The 27,992-nt window shown below is 41.8% G+C and overlaps 1 protein-coding gene across 1 annotated transcript; it reads left to right on the top strand.

Annotated features, from left to right (window-relative positions):
* Window positions 1-251: 251 nt before the first annotated feature.
* On the top strand, window positions 252-26,945 carry n4bp1 (nedd4 binding protein 1). The gene is made up of 12 exons (XM_047347874.1): window positions 252-943; window positions 6,210-6,437; window positions 6,582-6,755; window positions 7,099-7,604; window positions 7,817-8,171; window positions 8,807-9,142; window positions 9,792-10,027; window positions 16,342-16,472; window positions 17,205-17,301; window positions 21,611-21,718; window positions 23,542-23,643; window positions 23,757-26,945. Exons 1-12 carry the CDS (start codon window positions 632-634, stop codon window positions 24,094-24,096), a joined length of 2,925 nt encoding a protein of 974 aa, XP_047203830.1. The 5' UTR covers window positions 252-631; the 3' UTR covers window positions 24,097-26,945.
* Window positions 26,946-27,992: the final 1,047 nt, after the last annotated feature.

Raw genomic sequence — 27,992 nt, 5'->3', positions numbered from 1 at the left:
CCCTCCTCATTTGCATAATGAAGCAGAAATGCATACGGTAAAGGAAAAAGAGAGACGAGGAAATGTAAAAAGAACAAAGGCATGTTTAAGGAAAAGGAAAAACAAAATATATATATTTCTGCTTTTATTTTTAATTTAGTCACGATCGGTCCTCCATACACCAGTCGCCACCACTGACCTGAGATTAAATGTGGATAACACCTGCTGACCACTAGAGGGCAGAGCGGTGGATTTTCCCTCATGTTAAACCTGTTTTGGTTTGTTTGGTTCTCAGATTCTGTATTATCGGTGGACGTATTTCATGGCGCGGATGTCATCATAAATTGGGTTACTTTGAGCGGAGTTTTTATTTTCACAACTGTCAGGCAGATAATCATCTTAGGACACAACGCTTGACTGGGCTGTCGTGCTCTGATGAGGCCATCAGTGGGACTTTCCGGATACGTCAGAACGAGCTTCCGACTAGTTAACGCTAGCTACTGCCGCCGCGTTCATGTCGTTAGATGCGGTTAACGTAACGTCGCAGCTCCGAAACAAACGCAGACAGGAGGCCATGAAAACTCCCAGAAGCCGCCAGCAGCGCCAGGAGGTCTGAATACAGAGGCGTGGTGGTCAGAAGCGACAGGGCGGGATGTCAACAACTCGGCCTCTGCTCGGAATGAGACGAGTCACCGAGCTACCGTGCCCGGAGCAGCCGGGCAACAGCCTCTCCGCGTCGGCCGGCAAGCAGCAAGCAGAGGCCTCCACGGTGGACGAGTTTACGGTTCTGGAGGACAAAGAAGATGAGCTAAAGTGTGCCAGGCCCCGAGTAGAGCAGGTCTTTAAAGTGACGTTCACCATTATCGGACTGTTGGACCACACGGGACAGCCGCACGGCAGCAAAACATCCCGACAGATCTGGCTGCAGCTCCGAGGGAACAGAGACGACGTGTCCAAGGCGAAGGTGGGTTTAACCGACCTTTCTGTACAGAAGCCAACCGATCACCTCAGTTTCTTTAGACAAATCAGCTGTTAGCTGTGACATGTGGCCGTTTTTATTCAGATATAAGGACCTAAAGTCCATGTCGGCTGTCCCTGATAAACATGGGTGTCAGGGGCATCAACCTCATCTTTACTGACCAACTGTTTTTCTGCCTCACTGTAGTGGCTCACAAGTGTTAAGAAAAACATACTTTCTTTATTTGTTCTTACCGTCCTTACTGTAAGGTTTAAAATCTTAAAACAACTATCATGTCTTTGTATTTTCCTTTCCTGTCTTTTTCCGTTTAAATGTCCTTAAATCTATTTTATTTTAATGCCAAGCTGCTACACTTGCTTGGTACAGTAGTGTCTATCAACAGTTATCCTGGCTTTTCTTTTTCCTGGTGTTTCTTTGGACTTTGCCTGCCTTTTTAAACCCATTTTCAGTTTTGATTCACCAATCAATCAGACAATGATGCTACTTACCGATTTTCAGGAGGCAAAGCTCTTAAAAATCAGAACCACAACAATCAACGTAGCAACAAAGACTGAAAATTGAGACGAAGTCACAAAAATAGTATTAGTTAAAAAATCGCCATTAAATGTTCTACCTACGATATTTGATGAATGTTCTGCCTTTTCAGTGGTCAGAATAAATGTCAGTTAATGGACTTGTAATGGTACTTTCATTCAGAGAAAAAACAGACAGTTAGTGTGTAATATGTTTTCTCAAATAAAAACTGATGGAGCATATTCTACATTGAGCTTGCATTGTTTTCAAAATAACCCTTATAGTTAAATCCTCAAGGTAAGCTTTGTATTGCAAAACTGGACCTTGCATGGGCTAATTAAGCATATTCATTGATATATATATATATATATATATATATATATATATATATATTCAGCACGACCTAAGGAATAAACTTTGACCAGATTGTTATATTCAGTGATCTGAGCATTTTTATGCTGTAACTGCAAATTCCTGAAACAACAACCTGGCCGAGCAATTAACTGGCTGTTTTTGAGGCATCAAAACTAGAAGCTTCATCATAAATCAAACAATTGGAGCAAAAAAGGCAGCCCCAGACTCACTGATAGGGACAGCCCAGCTACCAGGGTTATTATACAGGTTCGTATTCATAGAATTACAAGATTTTATTATCATGGGCATAAAATTGTGTTTTGGGCTAAAAGGACGTCAATTCATAAATATTTGGTAGAAAGCTACTTAAAAATATGAACTAATTGTTTTTGGCAAACATCAATGTCCAAGGTTAGCCATAGCAACATACCTGCTACTACTAACTGCCTTCATTTCTGTCCTAATGTGGAAAGCAAGCTTTGATTGGAAAGGCTATGGACTGGGCAGTGAGGCTCCAGCTTCACCGCTCTGAATATTTTGAGCCTGTGTATTTTTTTTGTCTTTTGACTTTTGGATTAATCTTCCTCTTCGAGGAATTCCACCAAAATTACATCAAAACTGAAGAAAAGTACGTCCTAATCGTGGCTTAGTCTGCCCAAAACATTTGTAGCTCGTTTTTTTTTATTGTTTTTTTTTAGTATTGTTTACAATTTCCTCTCAGTCGTTAACTTCTTCCACCTAGGACTGCTTCACTGAAACAAAGAACAAAGTGAGACACATGTGGAAAACCCCACTAGGGCAGATTACTGTGGATTCTAGCATTGAAAGCAAAAGTGGACATGGCCGAAGTAGACCAATAGGTAATTGTTCCTAAACATTTCTGTATTCGTTGTCCATATGTATGCACATAAACAGTTGGTGAACTCTTCCGTTTGGAAAAATGAAACTCACCAAAAAAGTAAGAAAATCAGTTTTTAGTGTGGACACGGGCCTGAGCATATAATTACTAAACATTTAGAAGATAAACATGAATGTACAAGATTGTAGCTGGTGGCTAATCTTCATCTTTTGTCCCTTGGGCATGTTGATGGTACCAACTGAGTAATAACAAGCAAAACAATAATGAAATAGAAAAATAACCTTAGTTACTGTTATTAAATGTCTACTTCCAATTATAAGATGCTAGAAATGAGATTGTGTTTCCACTTTTCATTGATTGGATTGTCCAATCTCCTCTACAGTTTCCTGTAATTGACTTGTTTATGTTCTCCTTGAAGCCGTCGTCCGTAACGTTTCTTGAATGATGAGAGAAAGGAGATTTCGAAATAGCTTAGCTTGATGTTCAAACTGACATTACATGTAATGTAGGTCTGGTTAGCATTTGTGCTGTTAAAAAAAAATCCGCTAAAATCCAATAAATTGTTTCGTTTTTACCGGTTCAAACAAAACTTTGCCAACTCTTCATCAGTTTGGAGCCCTTAGGGATCACGAAGCTCCCTCCAGCTTTTAAAAGTGTCTCCAGTGTAAATTTTAGAAAGTTGTAAACTGCGAGTTTTATAGACGGACTTTTACACAATCTGAACTTTCTTTTGAGAAGTAGGAAGTAGTTGAGGGGTTGATAACTTCAGTCCTTGTTTTGGTTGCTCCTTTGCACACCATCTGGCTGACTGAGGGGCGTGAACTCTTTATGCACACTGGCGCTGATTGACACCCCCCTCCAGATAAATACACAAGTCAACTGGTTGTAGGGAGGCATTTTGGATTTGTTGAGGTGTAGAAAGCCGGGGAGAGACTACACTAAAATATAATTATCACAGATTACGTACTTTACATCATATAACAAGTCAGATAGATACATTTAGGTATTACATACATTATTTGACCAAATACACCTTTTTATGTATAGACATAAATTAATAATCTGTCTCATATGGACTTTAACGGTCCACATTTCTTCAAAATGCAACGGTGACGTTTTGGGTTTTCTGGCTAAAACCTCCAGAGCTTGTTATTTTGCTGGGCTTCAGAGCGGTCTTACAGGCTGATGCCCAACTTGGGGTGCAGTAAGTTATATTTTTTATTCAACCAATATCTCATAACTGTTGCACGGCAAAAGGAGAAGGGAACACATGACAAAAAAAGACTCAACATAATATGATGTGATTTGTGCAATAAATTACATGTTAGGAGTTTGGTCTCAGTGATAAAATAATTACAGTTTAGGACACCAGAGAACAATTATATGAAGTTGAAATTATATTTTAATTAAAAACATGTTTTTTAATGATCACACCAAGTCTAATCAGTAATTGTGCGAAAAGGAGGAAGTCTGTGGGCCTTTCTTTAGCGTCGTCACAAGCTGGCCAGACCACAACATGGAGACGATCAAATCCTCTCCAGACCTCAAGCAGCATCAACACGCAATGATTTGTTTACAAGTTTTTTTACTTTAGATTTTAACACTGAGAAAGGTCTGGATGCACCTACAGGGTAAGTGTTAAACCAAAAACAAGAAATAAAGAATATTAGCTAAACTGACCTATTGAACATTATTTAACCAAATGACAACAAGTTACTTCTTTAACCGAGACAAACAGGAGAAAATGAAAGGCAGCACACCCCAACACACTCCTGGATGTAACATAAAGACCTAAAGGTGCTCCACAGGTAAAGGTGTGACTGGTTGGGTTGAGCAGACGATGAATGATGGACAGTCTTATACATCATCTTCTCTAAGGTGACCAATCTGTATGCCTCTGTCTTCTGGATCCACCAATCACAGAGAGACACCGGCACCCTCAGACTTACGCATTTAATAAAACGGCACCCGTCGTAACCTCCCCAAATAAAAGTCCAGTAAGTTTGAAAGAAACACTCAGTATGTTACAGCGACAGTATCCTGTATAAAGCCTGCTTCCAGCTCTTGATTCGCCAACATTACATTTGTTTAGATCTACAGGAAGTTTGTTGCCTGCTTTATTTTGCAGATTTTACAAAGTGGCTTGAAATATTTTTTACAAGAGGAAGGTTTCTGTGTGAACCAGCAGATGTAATGACTAGTTAGCCAATATTTCTTCCCCAACAATGCATGCCGAGCAAATATTTGTGACCATAGACGCAGCAGTTAAACCAGGGGATCTCCATATAGGAAGTCAATGTTCTGGGTTTCATTATCTGGCGTTTACATGAACACACCTGAGGAAATAACTTGGGCAAAGGGATCCTGATTTATCTGACGGTTGTCCTCAACCCTCCCCTCCGTTGGTTTCAGATCCTCCTCAGGTCTGGACTTGTGAGACAGGAAGGTAGCAGCACTTTTGTTTGGTATGAATGAGTCATAATGATCTGATAAAAGTGCCACAGATTTTAAGAAGTCATGTGAGCCTCAGCTGCGTTCAGAGATAATGCTGGTGGCTTTTAGATCAGACGTTAACCAGTCAGTATCCTCTGTGATTTTCCACTCAAGAGCCTCTTTCACACTTCTGCTTCCTGTGCCGTGAGTCTCGGTCGTGTTTTACCAGCTGCTCCGAGCTCCGCCAGTCAAGCAAGACTGTAAGGGGGTAGTGGACATTTCATCACCTGCCTTGTCCCTCTAATGATGAGCAGGAGGCAGTAGTCAGAGGTGGCTTCCAACCAGCAGAGTTATCATAAAGGCTTGGAAGTATGGAGTTTAGTTTGACTGTTTCTAGATCTGGATGAGTGAGGCGGAAACGAGAACAGATTCTGTTTCTCTGGACTCTCCAGATTCCGTTTTTTATTTGAATTATCTGACATTTTAAAACATTTTGGCCCTTTAGTCTTTCTAAAATAAAAACATCATATTTGTCAGAATTTGCTATGTGTGCCAGATTAAGTGATAAGTTGACATTTTTTAAACTCTTTTTTTTATTGTTATATTCTGTCATATTTTTATATTCAGTAAAGGCTATTTTAAGGTATATTATTTACTATTCTGTATTTGATTGATATTTTCTTATTTTATTCATTTATTATCAACTTAACCCAACCTTTGCCTAACCCTAACTTATTTTCAGCTTTCTATTAAACTGTGGTTTTATTTTACATTAACTTGTAGTAAGTAAGTAAAAACTGCCCTGAGAGAAGCAAGCAGCTACATCTTGTTCCCTTCGGTTCTGAAAGCAAACCTGAGCATTTATCGGTCATTTTACACATGCTGCTAGGGCTTCACTAATACTGCGGAGGTGTGTCACATAATCAGTCAGAAAGCTGCTGCACCGTCCCAAACATCTGCCTCAGCCAGGAGAGTTCCCGAAATACGTGTCGGCTGTAGAGGCAGACATGAATGAATTACACAATGACTTGACTTTATGTTGTCTTCTGCTTTCTGTGTAAATCTGATGAGCTTCGCTCCTTCATGCTGCAGGAGTACGTTCGAGGAATGTGCGACCCGGAGCTGCAGAAAGAAGAGCGCTATCCCACAGACATGCACTGCATCTTCGCCGGGGCCCGGGGCCTCTTCCTGGACAGGCTCATACGGGACACCAGCGCCGAGGTTCTGGTGCCAGAGCCGGGCCGTTTGTGGCTGGTGGGCCGAGCTGAGCCTGTTGTGATGGCTCAAAGCAGAGTTCAGCAGTTTGTTGCACTCTTCCAAGTAAGGCTGGTCATTTTAATTAAAGAGGCATGGGTAATTATTGGCAATTTTCGGTGGCTTTTCATTTTGGTCTTTTAAAACAGAACAATAATTCTGCCAGTTGCTCACTCAGCCTGATCCATCTGGGTTATGTTTTCTGTACAGGAGAAGAAGAGTTTGCCAAGTGACAGAGAAACAGCAGTGAAGCGAACATTCAAGTCGTTTGTGGAGGAAAGAGACGATAAATACACCATGGAGCTCCTGCTGCTGCCCAGTGCCCTGAAGGAGGAGTTACTGGGACTGGTTCACAGCCCCACCAGCACAAACACATCTGCTCTGGTTGGTCTATTCAACATCATTTATGGGATTTGGTCACAATCTTGAGCAGAAGCTCCTTGTTTTTTTCTGAATAAATGAGCATATTATCAAAAGGTTCATTTATGTAGAGTCATGTAATTAGCTTGTAAGGTTTTGCACCATAGCTCAAATGGTCAGCTCCATTTAAACTCAGAATCAGCCCTGAAGTCCAAGTCCTGAGTTTGAAAGTTGGGCGTTTCTCACCTGTCAGTAATGATTTCAGCACATCTGTTAGTTTGTATCTCATAAATCCACTGATGGTAAAAGGGAAGTCGTCTTTGTTTCAACCCAACATTATTCTTATGATTTTCAATCCCACGCTCAGGTCAACCAGGTGCTGCTAAACACCATGGCAGAGGTTGACCAGGACCGCTCCCAGAGCAGCACTCCGGTGACAGAGCTCTCCAACCGCATCCTCGACACCAGCTTCGAGGAGAAAGGCGGTGCGGCTGCGTCTGTCTTTGGAGGCGGAAAGTCAGGGTGCGGGATAGGTTTAGGTCAAGAGGCAGTCTTGCTCAACGGCACTCGACCCTCACACAAGCGGCGCTCGTCCGAGAGCGAGACTCGGGACACAAAGAGACAATACTCGCTGGAGCGCAAGGAGGAGTCGCCTGAGAGAACGACAAGAGAGCGTCCTCGGGACAGGGAGGTCCGGGGGGCCGGCAGCAGCTATAGGTCCAAGACCCCATCTGCTTCCTCAACGTTCTCGTACTCAGGGAAAGCAAACACAGTTGCCGGTCCAATCACACAGGAGACGGGTGAGGCGAATCCGGACGATGGAGAGGCCGTCAGCCCAGAAACTAACCTCCGTTGCTTGGTGAATTTTTTCAGGTAAATTCCAAAATAATTGAACTTATTGCTGCGTTTAACGATGTATAATAATCACCTTTAAGCCACGTTTACTCCGGGTATTGTCGACACAAAGCATCTTTAGCAGTATTTGACTTCTTCAGCTCAATTTAGTGACGCCCCCTGAGGACCGTTTAAGCCTAGTTCCTTTTAAATGTTCTAGTGACATTGCTGGGTCTACTTTTCTTTTCCAGAACCATGGGCTACCAGCAGGAGGTGGTGGAACGTGTCGTCAGGGCGACGGGACAGACGGAGGACACCTTTCTTATACTGGAGAAAATAGTTGAAGAAACCAAACTTTGTGAGCACGACTCCAAAGGAGGAGACAGAGAGAGACGAATGAACTCTGTGCATGCCTCCGATACCCTCTGCTCCTCTTCCTCCTCCTCCTCATCATCATCCTCGTCAACAGCTTCCCGTTTCAGGGAAAAGGAGCTGGCAGACTCTGGGAGAGCTAAGGAGAACATAAAGCCGAGCCAGCGCGGAGGAAGCAGCAACGGGTTGGGACACAGACGGAAGTGCAGCGGCAGTGAGACGAGCACTCAGCAGGTATTCCACATCTGGGTTCCACGTTATGGGTTTTGGTTGCAGTTAAAGGTTTAGTGAGATTTAGCGATACTAAATTGCAGCAGCGTTTCTTCTGAAAGGGAAATCTGTCTCGAGAACCTCTGTCCAGTTGCTGTGTGTTGTATTATTGTGAGCGGCAGCGTGTAAAGATGCATACTTCATTCATGACATCTCAAATTTATTGTAAATGAGCTTCTTGGTGATAAATCTTACACCATCGAAAAGCTGGTTTATATCTCCTCGTTTGCGCCAAGGACAATGCATTTGTGGGATTAGCAGCAGAGCTGACCATGTGGGCTGCACTCTCTGCCATTGCCAGACAGCTTTTGGTGGAGGCGGTGTGATGGTGTGGGTCAGCCTCGCCATCATTGGAGTCAACCAGAAATATGGAGATAAGATTCTGCAAACATTGATGAGCCCATATCTTCACTCTTAGGGACTGAACTCGGAACAGGACGGGAGATAAATTAAAGAAAGTTGCTCTGCCGTGGCTTCCTTCAACATTCCTTCATAGATTGCCTTGATTGAATCCGATTTTCTGAGAAACACGCTTTTATTGCTGGTTATCATATCATTTCTTGACATTTTTTTAAAACCAACATCAACTCTTCTTTTAGGCCATCACGATCAAGAGAAGCTCCAGTGCTCAGGGCGGAGCAGGGAACTATGAGGTCATTACGATCGACGATGACGACGACGTCATCCCCACTAACGGCAAAACAGCAGATGGCCGAATGTCTCGGATAATGACGATGCCGCACCCTGACACCACCACGCCGTCTGGATCCCGAACGGACTACCTGGCGCGAGGAGGTGGCGGAGTCCCGCAGCGGGACTTCCTGTCTCGCTGCGGGACTCAAACTTTGGGCGGATCGGTGAAAGTGGAGAGCGTGACGGCACTGCGCAGCACACCCCAGTGGCAGAGTAATTCCTCGCTGGCTTCAGCTCCCAGCGTGAGTGTTTCTGTCTTTGTTTGGATTTGCTTCCATGTGAGAAAAGACATAAAGTAATCGTACTAAGCAACTGACTAGGTTTAATAATGAGAGAAAAGCAACCTCGGATTAACAGGACCCAACACTGTGTTTCAGCAGGACCTGGGTATCTGACGGGCTTTAAAGCCACAGGCTCGCCGTCCCCTATAGGAACAAATAGGAGGTCTTGTTCTCAACAGACTAACGTTGTTAATATGACTGATGCCGTTTATTGCATCATGTTCTGGGATTTGACTCAGACCCTTAATTAATGTCGGTTGCGGGACTCTTACACACTTTGTCCATTTATAGTTAATCAGCCACTGACTCATCCTCCGGTTTTGGTAAATAATATGAAAGATGATCAAAGCTGTACTTAATGATCAAAAAGCTAAAGCAAAAATGCACAAAAAACAAAAACAGAGCAAATCAGGTCAACTGCCTCGTAATTACTCTGGATTTTTATTGTCCTTTTAGTTATTCTATGTTTTGTCATGTTACTTTCTACGATATGACACCCAAATTTAACTTTTCAAAGCTAAGATGAGCTGCTGTCTTTACACAGTGAGGGTTTGGACATGTTTGGTTCTGAATCACAGCGTTGTGTTTCTGCTTTCTTTGACCTCCTCAGTCAGCTCAGCCTATCAACCGAACAGCAGCCTCTTCCTATCAGACCATCGGCCACATGGGCTTTCAGGGTGGCATGGCCCGGACCTCTCCTGCAAATGACCCCCCGGCCCCGCCCGTGACCGGTCTGGCTCGGTTCCACCAGTCGCTGCGGACTCCATTCACCTTGAACCTGCCTAATGAGTCAGGAAACCCAGATCTGAGGCACATCATCATAGATGGCAGCAACGTGGCGATGGCGTGAGTCTGCACATAAACACCGAGTGAACACAGTGTCAGCTGACCTGGTAGCTTAAAGCAGAATTACTGTCACTGTACAGCTTCTGTTCCATGCGGGAATGAGTTGTTTTGCTCCTAATCCTGGATCCCCAGCATTTAAATGTTTCATTATAGACACCGATCACTTCTGGGTCTCTTTCAGTTCTTATAACTTAAATGTGGAGAGAGTGGAGTCGCCATAAAACTCTGAAATGATAAACTGGAAGTGTTTGTAAGAGCAGGAAGAGGACTGCAGGCTCCTGGCAGATAGGTTCTCATGTGATTCACAAGAAACAAAGAATCTTGCCGGGTTTGAATCTGTATGTGTGTTCAGTCTAAACCGTTACCGGTTACCAAACTACTATAAACCGCAACCATTCATAGTAGTTTGACGTTTGTTTGCTGACTTCTACAAGTAGGTTTAATGTGGGAAGACGGAAAGAAACCCGAACTCCTGTTCTCTGATCGGCACCAACTGACTGATGCATTGCTTTATTCAGTCGCCTGAAAGTGACGTAATAAACGTTTGGCAGTAGGACATCGTTTAGATGCTTTTGTAACATTTGGCAAGGTGTGGACCGTCTCTCTAGATGTTCCTCTCCTCAGCCCGCTGATTTTCTATGGAGACAACCATGGAGGGAATGATTTAGGGTCTGGTGAAGCATTTCTGTTTAGATTTGAATCATCATCAGTGTTCTGGCTGAGACCACCAGGTTATATTTTTTCTGAAACTCATATAATCATGATGTTAGGACTCTTAACACGGTACTCAGAGGGCTTTGGAAGAGTAAAAGGCCCACAGAATCACAGGTCCTTCACCGTACTTAACAGCAAGGCATGAGGTGAGTTTCTGTACTCAACCTTTTTCTTTTCACAGCAGACCCATCTCAAGTGTTTGTTGCTGAAAGCTGAATCTTATCTGATCAAAGCAGCCAATGCCAGTTAAAGAACCAGTTGAGGTTAGCAAACTCCACCTGTTTCTGTCTGTAATGTCTACAAAATGACCAGTTGCCATGTAGATGGTGTCTAATTCTACACTTTTTAACAGTAATAATATTTGGTGACATAATCATGATCTGAGTTCACATTAAGAAAAATCATGACTAACATTTTGATAAGAATCGTGCTCTTCTTTCATTTCGCACACATCTTTGGGGTGATACCTGTAATACTGGAGTTACTGGCATATTGTAAGCGTAGTCATTGGCTTTTTAATGTGTTTGGCTGAAATCGAGAGTTTCTTTAAGCAGTGTTTGAGTCAATCCTCACTTTTTGTGATTATAAAAACAAACCGAGGAGTAAATGTTGGTAATACGGGCCAGTCATAACCAGTCTACACTGATATTCTCTAGAATCACTTTTAGGTCGGGTTTTTTTTTTTTTTTTAAGAATCTGTGTGAAGATGCAACGCTTTAACTCATCCGGTGACAAATCGAATCTGTGCTGGGTTGGCGTTGAGTCCCACACCCGTACTACATGTTTTCTTTTTGACTTGTGAAACCACCACCCTTCCCATCAGCACCAGCACCAATTCATGCACGCGCCATACAAACCATCCCTGCAGGCCTATGCTGCAACCCTGATTGCGTGGGCGCACCAAAATGTTGCCCACGCCTTCACATGTCTTTTGTTACTCATCATCTTTGTGTATGACTGTAAGCGGGCCTGAAAGCAGCTGTAACACCATGTCGATGCGAGGGCGGGTCGTACGGGGGTGTTTCTCAGAACAAAATACCTTTTCTAGTAAGAAAAAATCTCAGATTGATCCAGAAATTGTTCCTGAAGAATGTCACGTGTCGTTAAAAGATAAAAGGAGTTGTAGTTTTTTCATTTGACTTTGATGTACCGGCACAGTCTTCATCCTGCATGACCTTATCCCGACTCCTCACTTGCACAACTACTTCCTGTCACGTTAGCGTTTCCTCCTTCCTTCCTCCCCTTTTACCCGAACTGTCCCCCACCTGAAGCTCTGACTCAGTTCAGCCAAATGTGACAACATGCCAGGCAGTTCAGTTCAATATATTTTTCTAGAAACCGTCAGAGTAAACGGGTCATTTCAGTAGGTTTGAATCAAAGGCAATTCATTTAATAAAATTATCTGTACCACTTAAACCTTTTCACATTTGCTGTATAGCACCACAAAGTTTCTGCAGTTTTATTTGGATTTTATGTGACTGACCAACACAAAGATGTTTATAATACATGATTTGAACATAGAAGTAAAAATATGTATGGCATCCATTTATTTTCAGCCCCATTTACTCTGATTGCCTCCAATTAAAATCTAGAAATAAAGTAAACCATGAGTTATTATTAAGCCAATTAAGACAATTTACTTTAAATATAAGCATACAAAATTGGCTAAAATCATTGCTTAGTGACAGACAGCAGTGCTTAATGGTTAAAAATGTGTCATCTCCTTTAAAAGCATGTAATATGGGGTCCCACAGGGCTCAATTCAAGAACACTGCTTTTTCCCTTTACATCAAGTATCTCCTATCTTGTGTTTATGAAAATATAGTTATGTACTGATGACACTGTATTATAATATCATGGTAAAACTGTAGTAGCTGCTCAAAAGTTAACAGGAGAAACGCTGCAGGTCTCCACTTGGTTGAAAACTTTTGTCTAACCTTAAATATTGATAAAGACAGTTTCAGTGTTTTTCACTAATTGGCACAAATCTTTAAATTCTCTTGATATCTTGTTATTTAAATGTAATAACATGCACAAACGTGTGATTTTCAACATGATCCATGGTATTCCTGCCCCTAATTTACTCTGAGCTCTGGAGTTGCTCGTTCAAGTGTCCGAGGTCAGTGATTGTTCCCAAATACAGAACTCGTTTTTTGGCAAATCAGCATTCTCAAGTGTGGCAGTACACCAATGGAGCCCAACAGAACTATTAACATGTACAGACTTTCACAAGTTTTCACACCTGATAAGATCAGACCTGTTCTCCTGATCAACTGCATATGACTTGTGGTATATGCTATTGGAATGTATTTGGGATAATTTATTAATAATGGGCGGTGTTTAATAAATGGCTACCTGTTCCAGGGACTATAGGTGTAACCTGGTACAATGCATCCCTCCTTCCTGAGGTGGATGTATCATGTATACTTTCCCTGTTTAAATAAATGAACTAAGCTCAGTTCTACCGGGGTGGCCGACTGCAGTCTTCAAGAGCCGATGTTCTGCATGTTTTAGATGTTCCACTGGTCCAGCACAGCTGAATCATTCGCAGGCTCCTGCCGAACATGAGGATGTGTTGAGGAGGTAGTTAAGCTAGTTGAATCACCTGGGTTGGACCAGGGACACACAAGGCCGGTCCAGTCCAGTCTAGTCCAGTCTCCTGATATCTGCCATATATCCACAGAGTTCTCCATAAAAGGACCAATGATTCCTGTTAAAAGTCTTTAATTTTGACATAGAAAACGTGTAGAAACCCTGTTTTCAAACGAAACAGTGTTTTTACCTCAACCAAATAATTTCTACCTGTTCTATTCTAAAACAATGAGTTGCAATTGTTGTTTTAGGGACTTTAAATATTTTCAAGGCTTACAGACCAGGACCCTCTATGGAAGCCTATTTCTGCCACTCTGATGAAAGAAAAACACTTGTATCTCATTATTATGGGATACAAGTGATGCTATCTCATCAGATAACATACAGCTTTTCTCATAATGACGAGATCAGGATCTCGTTATTATGAGTAGATGTCATATTTACGAGATAAGATGTCATAAGTACGACATTGCAGCTTTCGATTCAGGAAACAGTTAAAGGGCAATTCCACCTTATTTTTCATTACCTTGAGCATCGTTAATCTTCTCCAACTGTGGTCCAAATGCCAAAACGGCACTAATGTGGCCCTTTATGGAACTTTCACAAAGCAAATAAAGCTTTCACAAATCCCAAATTGTGTTTATAAGGTTCTGACATTAGTGTAGAACAGTCTAGTCCAGGTTTGAAGTGTCTTAAGTTCTGTACAGATAACAGACAAAGTTAAGTCATAATTATGAGATACAGGTTTATTTGTTTTTTATCATTAAAGTGGCAGAAATGGGCTTCCGTAACACCCTGATCCTGGAAAAAAAGGTCTATTTAAAATTATTCAAACGAGCTTGGAGCCTTTTTCCCTCTTCAGGTATCGTTTCCGCAGAGAGTTTGATGATTACTACATAACTTGCCCTGCTTTCATGTCTTTCATTACTTTCTCTTTCAACAGCTGTGGGGACTTCCCTGGTGTTTGCATATGTTGACCCTTGGCTGAAAACGATCTGCTTCTGAATGTGCTGCGTTTAGACCGAGCTTTTTGTACAGAGTAACAAACAGCAGGGAAAGTGAAGCAGGTCTGTAGTTTTTCCCCAGATCTGTATCATGGATTCAGATCAGACACCAGAGTCTCAGCAGGAGTTTCATCAGATTTTATGGTGGAAAGTTTCTCTCCTTAGTTTAATTACAAAAGCTGCAGTGACGTGCAGCGTTTTAGAGCCTGTTCCTGCTGTAGCTGTAGCTTTATCACTCATTGCATCACCATTTGCCCCACAATAAACTTTCTTTGGTTTTTATTTAGGCCACATAACATCAAATTTGAAGTAAACCTGCTAAATATTCCTTATGGCATCACCGTGCTGTAAAGGGCAACCTGTTGAGGCTGTTCCATGCGTCTCCATCAAACCACAGCTCACGTGAGTCCAGATCTCTAAACCTGATAGCAGCCCAAACACAAAGGGGAAAAACCAGAGCATCACAAAGAAGGATTCATTTTACAAACCAGTCTATATTACTAATACCCACAGAAACCCTTTTCCTCACAGGGCGAGAGCTGCTTAAATGCAAAGAAACGATCATTTCTTACTAATTAAAATATCTAAATCTTATAAAAGACTCCAGCATGACTGATTATGACCTGAACCTATTTATCATGTTTCTCATGTATTGGTGCCAAATAAATTCCAGTTTGTCTTTTGTCAAATAAATTGTAGTTGGTCCATCTCTCCATGTTCAGATGACGGACTGAACAGAGCTCTGTGAGATGCTCACAGCTTGGGATATTGTGTTGGAACCTAACCCGCTTTAAACTGAACCAGAACCTCCTCCGTGACCTGTCTGCTGTGTTCCTTGGTCTCCGTGATGCTGGTTGTTCACTGATGTTTGAACCTCTGAGACCAGAAACAAAATAGCTGGATTTATTCTCAGATTAAATAATACTGGCTAACTGGACTTCTAAAGACAGTTGATTGTGCTGGATTTTATTTAGGGGTATCCGAGTAAATGGGGCTGAAAACAGATGTTTCTATTAGTAACAAATGTTTAAGACCATGAATGATTTTCTGCTGAAGGGAATTTGCTTCATTGGATTTTTATCAGAGTAAAGGGGTGGCTGCACCATTTTTCTTTCATTTCACAGTTATTTGCTGGTTTTGTTGGTCTGTTCCATAAAAGCTGCATAAATACATTAAAGTTTTTGGGTCTTTCTTGTAAAAAAGTTCAGAGGGAATTTATGAACATATGAAACATGTTTTTGTTGCTGTCATGTCTTCAGCCGGTTGAATCCATGATGACAGAAACTATGTGCTTTATCTATTTTTAACCTTCAAACGGTTTGGTGGTTGGTGGAGCCGACGAACAGTACCTGGATGAAAATAGACACCGCCTCGTGGCCCAGGCGCTCACACATGTTTTAACTGACTGTGATGATGTTTCTAGTGGTGAGGTCTTTCTGCAGCTTCCTGCTCTCAGGGAGTTTCTCATCTCTGCTGCTGCGTGTTGTTTGCGTTGTGGTTTTCTTGGCCTCGCTACCAACATGTTGTCTTAGAGCTGTGTGACGTGCGCATGCAGTTTTTGCACGTCACCACCGACGATGTGTGTCAGCTGATGTTTTGCATTGGGTCTCTGGAAGTTTTGTTGAGGCTAATTAAAACTTACTTTCTTTTGAAGTTGTTGCTAATCTTTAAAAAATGTTCTGGCTCGTTCTTTCTGGTTGCATCAGTCACAGATGCTCATGCATCAAGTCTCAGGGATGGATGTCTGCACAAAAAGGCCAGATTCATATATTTCACAGCTAAATAAAAACGTTTTGCTCTATTATGAACTTTCTGCTTCCCCGATTCATGGTTTTCTTTCACATTTTTTTTTTTTTATTAATTTCCACCTTTAGTGACACTTCTGAACAAAACAAGACTGTGTATTTGCAGTTATTTCTTGCATTTTATTGCATCTCTCCAAATTCTTTTGAAGTCTAAAGCTACAAATTCCTCAACTCAGTGCGGTCTTCTTCCACTCTCTAGTCACGGCCTTCATCGGTTCTTCTCGTGCCGCGGCATCGCCCTGGCTGTAGAGACCTTCTGGAGGAGAGGCCACAGGGAGATCACGGTGTTCGTTCCACAGTGGCGTCAGAAGAGAGACCGCCTCGCTACAGGTAAACCTGCTATGAAGGTTAATCCTTGCTGCTGTCGTGGGGTTTTAGAGTGAAGGTAGGACCTTGGTGCTGCTGATCAAATGCACTGATCATCATTAGTGGAAGAACCTCTGCCTTTACAGAGGTTAAAGCAGCAGAGGTGCTCACACTAATGAGCACCTCTGCTGCTGGAGAGTACAGGTGTTGAAGACAATGTCAAATGTGGAAAGACATCAGCAATGGGAGAAGCAACTGCTAACCGTCAATCTGGGAAGGGTTATAAAGCCATTACCAAACTATAGGCAGTCCATTATTCCTCAGAGAGAACGATTATTCACCAGTCCCCGTAGTAGACGTCCGGGTGTGCTTCCATGAACAGAAACAACTTTGGACAAAAGATTTGGTTAATATTCTTCTACGGTGATGTGAGAAACTGATAAAGTCAAAGCTGCACTTCTGCTTCGTTTCACACATTCTGGACGTCCTTGTGGGTTCTTGGGTTGTCCGAGGGTTTTGTGTTTTTGGGGATTCCAAATTGGCTTTCATTTGACTGACGTAAAAGTAAAAGATTTTTGTCGTCTCCTTGTGGATTTGTGTAATTAGGATTTGCTGGGATGAAATGTGCAAAGAAAGAAACTAAAGCTTCTTGAACCGATCAAATTAAGGGTTTTTTGTGTTTTCTTCAAGTTTTATTTTCCTGAGATTTGTTCCCATAAAGTTTGTTTAAATGTTTTTGTTTTTCATTTTTCCTAGAGCAACACTTTCTAAACCAGCTGGAAGACCTGCGGCTGCTGTCCTTCACCCCCTCCAGAGAAGTCTGCGGCCAGAGAATATCTTCACATGACGACAGGTAAAAACAGTGTTTCACCTGCGGCGACAACTCATAGCTAGAGGGATCACAGCCAGGCGTTCAAACATACATGGGAGACTCTAGGTGATCTCAGAGCTGCTGGTTTATAGACTCATCTTGTCCCACATAAATATCCATGTTACACCTCCAGCCCCACCACTCCAACCAGTCTCCTAGCTGATTACGGGAAGGTGCTCCTATAAAAGAAGTGTCCAACTTAAAACTAACTTAAATCATGTCTGTTTAGGTGGGCTAAATGAAGCTAGCTAAGTTCAGATCATTTCAGCTAAGATAGAATAAGATACTACAAGCAAGATAAACTAGAATAATTAGCTTAAACTGCAGTAAGCCACGGTCCAATAAACTAAGATGAGACAGGCTAAACTGAGGCAGATTAAGTTAAACTATGCTCACCAAACAAAGCAAAGTTTATGTACATTTTGGTGGGCCTAGTTAAAGTAAGCAAAGTTACACTAGCTGCATTGATGTGAGATTAACATAAGATAAACTAAAGTAATCTAAATTAAGCTGAGCTGATGTAGGATGAAATAAGGCACGTTGACCTGTTTATTGAATATCTGCTTTTTGCCAAGTTTTCAATTTTGTTTATTTGTTTCAAACCTGCAAGTAAAAGAATACATACAGTTCACTGTAGTTCTCAATAATTATACATTTACATGATTTGAAAAGTTGATGGAGAAGAAGCTGTGCTTATACGGTTCCAACCCCCATCTCGTCACGACTCACCGACAACCAGGGCTGAAAGTGAGCCGGTACCGTCCGGTACTGCGTACCACTAAAAGATTCTGCGCCGGTACACAGTACCGGGAAGAGGGAAGAACGGGTCTGCTATGAAGCCGTCGTCCAGAACCAGTTACGGCAGCAAAAATTCACGAGCAAATAAAGATCATATCCGCTACCAATAGCCAGTCTAAAACATAAATATAGCTTTTTTCCCCTCATTCCAAATAGTTTCTGAATTGTTCTGCTATGATGGAGCCTCAACGCTCTTTGCTTCTCTCCTCGGAGTTCGAGGTTTTTATGAACAGCGTTTAAAACGAGCACCGCTACGTTTAATGTCTGTCTGCTCGCTGCTAAATACTCCAGTTAAAAGCAAAGGGAGAGAAACTAGTTGTTTTTCATGTTATTTTGCTGAATTACAGCAACACAGTTCAGCTCGAAAACACCGCTTACGACCAGAGATTTCACATACGATACACAAGAGCGCATGCGCACTTACCTCCGAAACGGAGCGGTTGCGAAGGAGATCGATGCGTTCGATTTAATGGACTGGAAGATTTTACACGGGTGGTGCACAGACATAAAAAACCGCTGCTTGCATTAGGACAGGACGAACAATAAATCACTTACCATCTACAGACTTTTAAATAAAAAATAAAACAACCGAAATGTTCCATTTTTAATTTAAATGAAATCAAAACTTGACCACAATGCAGAGAACAATAACTTCTTTGTTCAAAAGAAAAGACGGAAACTGAAGATGAAAAGTTATGCATCAGAAAATGTTTTATCATGGTTTCATACATGGCAGTTCTTTAACAATTGAGATTATATATACAGTACAGACCAAAGGTTTGGACACACCTTCTCATTCAAAGAGTTTTCTTTATTTTCATGACTATGAATATTGTAGCTTCACACTGAAGGCATCAAAACTATGAATTAACACATGTGGAATTATATACTGAACAAAAACGTGTGAAACAACTGAAAATATGTCTTATATTCTAGGTTCTTCAAAGTAGCCACCTTTTGCTTTGATTACTGCTCCACACACTCTTGGTATTCTGTTGATGAGCTTCAAGAGGTAGTCACCTGAAATGGTTTTCACTTCACAGGTGTGCCCTGTCAGGTTCAATAAGTGGGATTTCAAACCTTATAAATGGGGTTGGGACCATCAGTTGTGTTGTGCAGGAGGTGGATACCGTACACAACTGATAGTCCTACTGAATAGACTGTTAGAATTTGTATTATGGCAAGAAAAAAGCAGCTAAGTAAAGAAAAACGAGTTGCCATCATTACTTTAAGAAATGAAGGTCAGTCAGTCCAAACAATTGGGAAAACTTTGAAAGTGTCCCCAAGTGCAGTCGCAAAAACCAAGGAATGGACATTAGACCAGTGGAAATCTGTGCTTTGGTCTGATGAGTCCAAGTTTGAGATCTTTGGTTCCAACCACCGTGTCTTTGTGCGGCGCAGAAGATGTGAACGGATGGCCTCTACATGCCTGGTTCCCACCGTGAAGCATGGAGGAGGAGGTGTGATGGTGTGGGGGTGCTTTGCTGGTGACACTGTTGGGAATTTATTCAAAATTGAAAGCATACTGAACCAGCATGGCTACCACAGCATCTTGCAGCGGCATGCTATTCCATCCGGTTTGTGTTTAGTTGGACCATCATTTATTTTTCAACAGGACAATGACCCCAAACACACCTCCAGGCTGTGTAAGGGCTATTTGACCAAGAAGGAGAGTGATGGGGTGCTGCGCCAGATGACCTGGCCTCCACAGTCACCGGACCTGAACCCAATCGAGATGGTTTGGGGTGAACTGGACCAGAGTGAAGGCAAAAGGGCCAACAAGTGCTAAGCATCTCTGGGAACTCCTTCAAGACTGTTGGAAAACCATTTCAGGTGACGACCTCTTGAAGCTCATCAACAGAATACCAAGAGTGTGTGGAGCAGTAATCAAAGCAAAAGGTGGCTACTTTGAAGAACCTAGAATATAAGACATATTTTCAGTTGTTTCACACTTTTTTGTTCAATATATAATTCCACATGTGTTAATTTATAGTTTTGATGCCTTCAGTGTGAAGCTACAATATTCATAGTCATGAAAATAAAGAAAACTCTTTCAATGAGAAGGTGTTTCCAAACTTTTGGTCTGTACTGTATATATATATACATATATATATATATATACATATATATATATATATATATATATACATATATATATATATATATATATATGGCCTCACTTATGGCCATGAACTTTGGGTCATGACCGAAAGAACAAGATCCCGGATACAAGCGGCTGAAATGAGCTTCCTCCGTAGGGTGGCCGGGCACTCCCTTAGAGATAGGGTGAGGAGCTCGGCCATCTGGGAGGGGCTCGGAGTAGAGCCGCTGCTCCTCCACATCGAGAGGAGCCAGTTGAGGTGGCTCGGGCATCTATACTGGATGCCTCCTGGACGCCTTCCTTGGGAGGTGTTCCAGGCACGTCCCACCGGGAGGAGGCCCAGGACACACTGGAGGGACTATGTCTCTCGGCTGGCCTGGGAACGCCTTGGGCTCCCCCTTGAGGAACTGGAGGAGGTGTCTGGGGAGAGGGACGTCTGGGCGTCTCTGTTGAGTCTGCTGCCCCCGCGACCCGGTCCCGGATAAAGCGGAAGACGACGAGTACGAGTATATATATATATATATATATATATACATATATATATATACATATATATGTATATATATATATGTATATAGAGACCTCTTCCCAACCCGAAGGCGCAGGGATGCGACCCTCTCATCCACTGGGGTAAACCCCAACACGAGACAAGCAAACCCACACCAGCCCACCACCTTACCCCGTGGGCCACTCCAGAGTAGAAGAGAGTCCAACCCCTCTCAAGGAGATGGGTTCCAGAGCCCACGCTGTGCATGGAGGCGAGCCCGACTATTTCTAGTCGATATCTCTCGACCTCCCGCACCAGCTCAGGCTCCTTCCCCCCCAGCGAGGTGACGTCCCTATATCCAGCCTAAGCATCCGGGGATCGGGCCGCCGAGGTCTCCACCTTCGTCCGCCGCCCAATCCTCCTTATATATATATATATTACCCCCAGTGCTTCCCCAGCCCCTCCTCTAGCTCCGCCCCTAAGTACCGGCAAGAATTTAAACCTACTTTCACCTCTGCCGACAACCAATGCCGAGACAGGCCCAAACACTCCGATCCTACGTCTCTCCCTCCAGAACATATGGCCCAGAAAACAAACAATACCTAAAGGGAGTCCGTCAGAGCAACACGCTTTGCAGCTGCTCCCTTTAAAGTTTCTTAAAAGCCTGAAATTTTAAGGACTTTAAGAAAATTCTGGATCACAGGAAGGATGGAAAGAGTCCTGGAAATTCATTGGCTCCAAGTTGGATTGTGTCATAGGTGCCTCCAAGCTGAAAACTGATCCTGACTCAGCTCCTCAGGTTTTCCTCTGCGTGCCGGGAACCTCCGACCTTTTAACGTGGGGAAAATCCTCAGTGCCTAATCCAAACACACTGTGTCTGTCTGTCTCTTCTCTCCTCCCGTCAGGTTCCTGCTCCACCTCGCTGAGAAAACAGACGGTATAATCGTCACCAACGACAACCTGCGGGACTTTGTCCACACCTCGGACACCTGGCGTCTGATCATTCAGGAGAGGTGATTGTTAGTGACATATACAAGGCTTCGTTTGTCAAATGCTGACGTGTTTCATTACCCAACGAGACGCTGGAAAGTCCAGCAGCGCAGCTGACTAATAAAGATTTAGTTTGTTTAGCTTCACTAAAAATGTTCCTCTGAGAAACAGGAAACGGACTCGTCACAGCAACATGTTTACGGTCATTTCTAACAAATAAAAGCTTTGTTTAGTTTAGTTGACATAGATGAAGATCTTCTGAAAATTAGCCTCCAACTCTTAACATTTCATATTCTTATTCCTTTCTTTTAAATTAATTTTGTATGATAATTTAATCTACAGTTAAATCAAAAACTGGATTAGGTTTTCAGTGTGCTAAATTAGTCGTTTTATTTATTTATTTCAGATTCATTTACAGACCAGAAGATCTACTAATTTTTATGGAAAATAAATCTTAAAAGCCGATAATATTCCTGTTTTTTCTTTGGCTTCAGACAGGTTAGACATTAACCTCAGTTTTTTTTAACCTGTTAAAATAGACAGACAATAAAAATACCAATATTTATAAACTGAAACATCACCAGAAATAACACTTATTGTTTCACACAGTTATGCAAAACCAGGTGTTTCCAGCTGTTATTAAGAGTTATTTATTTCAAGTTAAAATTTGTAAACATGTAAAATGTTCAGCTAAGCTGCAGCCAGTCCAACCAAAAATAAAGCTTTTAATTTCTGGTATTTGCTCGCCATCTGTTGGTTGGTTTGTGTATTACATCAAGATGAGGGCCACAGTATTAGCCGTGCTCCTCTGGGCACTAACCTCTGATTTATTTCTTATAGCAGAAATGAACCCTGGCTGGTTTCACCTGAGGTTGACCTCAGCAAACAATAAGATTTAAATTTTTTCCCCTAAAATTTTGTTTATACACAAAACTATTAACTGTAAAATTTTCATTTTGTATTATATTCACTGCAAAATGACTACACTACTAACAAATTGAGAGACTCCAAAGAGACTTTCAGGTAATTGAAAACTTCATTTCGCTTGATGAATTTATCTGACAGTTCCAAATATATGGAGGTGTTCCTAAAAGCCAACATCTACTCTTTCCATTTCAACAAGTGGTTCTGGTTGGGCTTTTCATATGAAATTCTGCTGAATATGAAACTTATTTTTAACAAACAGAACAAATAGTTCCTTATTTAGGTGCATTATTTCTTAGTTACATAGTTACTTACATATCTGCTTACATTGTTACTAAGTTACTTATTTAGTTTGCTTATTAGATGTTCATGCTTGGTTACATATGTACTTAGTTATTATCTACTTACATAATTACCTTTTTACAAACTTGTATTGTTATTTGGTTACCTATTTACTCACTTGTTCAATAACTTACCAACCAACTACCTCTGTTCATTTGTTGCATCCCTAAACATGTGTTTATTTAAATGGACGTCCAGTATTGTGTCAGTCTGGGGCGTAGGGACGCCAAGACTGCCGTCAGGGTGAAGCTCTGTTGCCATGGTGATGTTTTTAAGCTAAAGGAGAAATCTGAGTTAGCCCGTTAATCTGGAGTAGTTGGTTTATCTGAACCAAAAACAGCAGCATATCACAGCGTAGCATCATTTATTTAACCAAAAACTACATTTATAGTAGGATAAAGTAGAAGAAGAATACGGAATGATTATTTGGAAGCTGTTGGTACAGTGTTGTAATATGAAAAAATTAAAAAAAAGGGAAATTATGAATTGGTGTCAGTTCTTGTTTTGTCGGGATTTTTCTACTTTAACAATGACAGGTTCCTGCAATCATTTTACTTTCTGAATATTTGTTTCCTGACAGGTTGCTTCAGTTTACGTTTGTTGAGGATCACTTCATGATTCCTGACGACCCGCTCGGAAAAGACGGACCGCACCTGGACGACTTCCTGCGTAAAGATAACAGGTGAGGTATCGGATCGGCTCAGTCGGATGTTTTGTGTCTTTTATTTCCTGGAACCAGGAAGATTGTTTTGGATTTTGGTGCAGCAAACATCCTGTTTCTTCTTCTCCCACCAGGAGGGCTCCAGTCTCTCCCCCGCCTCTCCAGCCTCCAGACTTCCAGGCCTCATCGCAGCAGCAGCCCGTTAACGTCCAAACTTTGAGGAACGCCACCTCCCAGGCAGCCCACCCCACTGCACACTGGCCCCACTCCGGCCCACCCGAATGGCACCCGCCCCGCCGCTCTCCCTCCCCATCGCCTGCCGCTCCATCCCAGCGGTCGCCGGAGGAGACGTCAGATCTGAAGAGGAAGCTGTACGACATCTTTCCCGACCAGAAGCAGCGGATCGACCGCATCCTCAGTGACAACCCGTACATGAGAGACCTGAACGCCCTGTCAGGGCTGCTGCTGGGCTAAATAAACTCTGAGAGTACCTCTGTCTGTCTGCGTAAGAATAATTTATTTGACCGTCTTCTCCTCGTCGGGGGGAACGGAAACAGTTTTATTTTACGGAAAGACTGATCATCAAATTAGCTGCTATCTGCAACAAATATTTTCTGGGATCTTTTCTTTCGTCTTTGTTTTTTGGTTCCTAATTGATCAAGGTGAGCAGCACCAGCGTCTGCAGAACAACAGTGGAAACAGATTTCCGTACTTCATCGAGAAAAGTTCTGTGTTTGTGTGGGAATTAATCTCTGCAGCCGACCAACTGGACTTTCAGTGACAGCTTTCACCTCCTCACCAACTCTGAAGACACTGAGGAGTTCATTGTCAGCTGCGGTGAACCGGATCAGTCGTGCTGGACAGAGTTAGCATCAAAGCAGCTCTGTGTATGTGAAGAATGTCCTCTTTATGTCCTGGGAAAGCACCTGGTTTAGTTTATATTTATGAGTGTTTAAGTTTACAGTTGGAAATCATACTTTCATTAAACTGGCCGACCTCCTCACCTTCCCTCTAAGCAACGTTTTAAAGACCTTCAGAAAATTCATCCAAATTCAGACGAGGCAACAGAAATTCTAAAGAAAACCGGAGATGATTAAACCTGACCACTAGGTGGCGATATGGTCCAGCAACAACATGTAAAAAAACAGCAAATTGTTTTCTTCTCGGAACAGGACAAATGACGATTGTTTTTTCTACCAGACTGGTTCTAGTGCTAAACCAGAGTCGGAACCGACTCTTAACTGGTTCTCTGTTAATATTTGATTCTCCTTCTGGGGTTTTGGGAGTTTTGGAGAGAGTCATAGAGCAGTGAGAGGATTTTCTACACCGATTAGTCTGGCTGTTAAGCACCATTCTGGCCTTTACACATCAGGACATGTTTATAAGCGCTGTGTGGTGCTTTTATCTTTATTATCATTACGCTGCTTGTTTTGTACAGTGTCCTTGAGTGCTCTGAAAGGCACTTTAAATAAAATGTACGATGGTGCCAGCATTTGTAAGCAGTCACACTGTTCCAAGTCGGATTCATAAACGCCACCTTTCGATATTAAACAGTTTTTATGAACAGAACTCCGAACAAGGTCTATGAAACCACAGCTGTAGAACTAGGAGTTACATGCACTGTTTCAAGCTGGTTTTATGATCACAACCTGATTCATAAAAAGCAAACTGAGTGTTTCTGACACCCCTCCAAACAGAGCTGTAACTCGTATAAGTATAAGCTGCTCAGACTGGTGCTGAAATAGTCCGTTTGAAACATGGAGCTGCCCCTGACCAATGCGGGAACTTGCTCTGGTTCAGCACCAGAACGTTGGTGCAGCAGTAGAACTAGTCTGGAGTCTGCGCTGTAGAAACTGCAGGAACTGGAGCTGTGGAAGCACTGGAATCAGTTTGGTTTGGAAAACAATCCAGAAGCTGAAGAAAGCTGGTAAAAATGACCCGGTTGTCATGTCTAGTGCTCGTTGCAGGAATGCGCAGGTAGAGGTGTAATGCTTATTTCAGGTACACATAGAATATAAGCTAAAAGTCCTTGTAAAAAACTATAACGGCGGTGCAGCACAATAATTTCTACCAATTGGACGTAGTATTTTCTTCAGGATGCAGTGACACCAACCGGGGATTGCAACCTGCTTAAAGACATGATGTAACATGCCAGATGAGAAAGAAATAACTTCTTATATTTACATGATTCTTCACTAGTAAAATCATGGAAATATCTGAAGTTATTCATTTGCAGCTGATTGATGTTTTTTTTACAAATGACCTCTGAGAACATTTGGCAAGAAAGTTCACAGAATATATTTTGCCAAGCACCCACAGAACCAACAACATTTTATGTTTTATAAATATAGAAATTAAATGTATTGATAAGTCTTAGTTATACCTCCTAAAACATGGTTCATTTCTGACAAAAAGATGAAGACAGTAGAAGAGTTTGCTTCGTCTGTGGGAACATGGTTTGGTAGCCGTACTTCCTGTTACTACAAACCAGGCTTTAAACTAAGATTACTCCGTCAGTATAGAAGTAGAGCAACCCAAAGAGGTAGGTGGTGCAGAATGTAGTGACATCTAGTGGCACAAACTACAAGTTACAGCCTCTGTGGAGCTAATGTTGAGTTTCCAATGTTGGGTCTCCTATTTTTATTCCCTTAAAAGGTGTCAGGGTTTCCAGGAATGTGTAACAATCTGACTCAGGTCTGGTTATGAACTGTTCATTGAGAGTCCGGCGCTTGAAAATTCCCACACCGAACCAGAATTTGCTGCTTTGATGATCTCTTAAGAAACTCCACGTTTGGATGAGCGTCCCGTCACTCTTCCTACGTTCAGTTCTGAGATGTTTGGTGAGTTATGAACCTTGGTGAGGAAGCGACACATGATGGAAACAAACACTACAATATTTATTTTCTGTGTACGTCTTAGACGACGTTTCTGGGGTTTTCTTGGAGATTATTTTCAGTTCTGAATCACATTTGTACCTAAAGCAAGATGCACTGAACATAAAGGCTGATGTGAGCGAGCAAACAGATAAACGTTTGACGTTTATCTCTTAAAAACTCAGAGACAGAATGTGGCTGCAGCTTTCAGATCGAATGTCCCTCCTTTACTTTTTAAAACCCTTCATGTGTTTAAAAAGTAGAAGATTCTGCACAGAAACCTCTGTTTCATGTTGAGTTGTTGTAAGGCTTATTGAAGGATTTAGTTTCCCTGTATTATAATTGTTCTGTGTATATTGATATTTTGTTGTGTAAATATTCAAATCTTTGCTTACAGTGCACACATGGTTTTATGTATATGGAAAATACAAAGTAAATGCATCAAAGATTTGCTGTCTTCTAAATTCTGTCACATTTTAAACAGGTTTTCTCATTTTTGATTAAGGGTGTCACAGCACTGAAGCACATTTACTATTTACCACATTTCTTCTTCGTTGCAAATTCAGTAAGACGTTTTGTAGATACATCAGTGTTTTTACCAAATGCACAAAAACCTTTGAAAATAATGGGATTTGGTGAAAGTAGAGAAAATTCAGCCACAAGTACCATATTTTCCAGCAGAAACACCATTCAAACTTTCTGAATTAATCTATAATCAGACAGATTCAGTTACAGTCTAAATCAGTCATACTTTTCAGCCAAGTTCAGTTCATCATATTACGGCAGCTGGTAAAAAGTGACGTAAGGAAACCCATCAAGTAATTTACTTTGCAGCAGCCCCTCCCACTGGGCACAAGAAACCTCCAGCAGAAATAGAAACAGGCTTTGTATGAGCCATCATTGGTGGCAACCGAAAGGAGTGGTGCTGTGGGCTCCCTTCTGCTCCCTGAAAAAGACGGGAATCAACATAGCAACAAATGACTCAGCGGTTTCTTGTTTTTATTCCCCGAAAACAGAGGTGGAAACTAATACTCTCATTTACTCTCGATAGGCCAACCAACTTTATTTATAAATCAGGTACTGACCAAAAGAATGATTAAATTAAATGAATAAAATATTAGAATTTAAAATAAATAAAAGTAGCAGCAAATAATTTAGAAAATCTACTTAAAATTCACTACTTACTATAAATGAGTCTGAATGTTGCATATTTTTAACTTTGAAATTAGTTTTTTTTTTACCTGAGTATGTTTTGTTTTATGGCATATTCTGAGTTACATTTTAAATCGGATCCGTACCTAAAATCTGATGTCGAATGAAATGTGGAAAAAATCCTGCAAGGATGCACGTGTTGTCTTAAATAGTGGACCAGCGTGAAGTTAGAAACCTCTGCAGGAACATGCATGTCTCTCAGTGTCAGGACCACAGGGGGCGCCGCCTGCTAACTCTGCAAGCAGGAAAAACCAGAACCAAAAAGTGAAGTCCCAGCTAACAGCA

This window comes from Girardinichthys multiradiatus, chromosome 2, assembly GCF_021462225.1.
Source record: "Girardinichthys multiradiatus isolate DD_20200921_A chromosome 2, DD_fGirMul_XY1, whole genome shotgun sequence".
Classification (NCBI taxonomy): Eukaryota; Metazoa; Chordata; class Actinopteri; order Cyprinodontiformes; family Goodeidae; genus Girardinichthys; species Girardinichthys multiradiatus.
The sequence above is the reverse complement of the archived record's forward strand: the minus strand, read 5'-3'. Positions and strand labels throughout refer to the sequence as shown.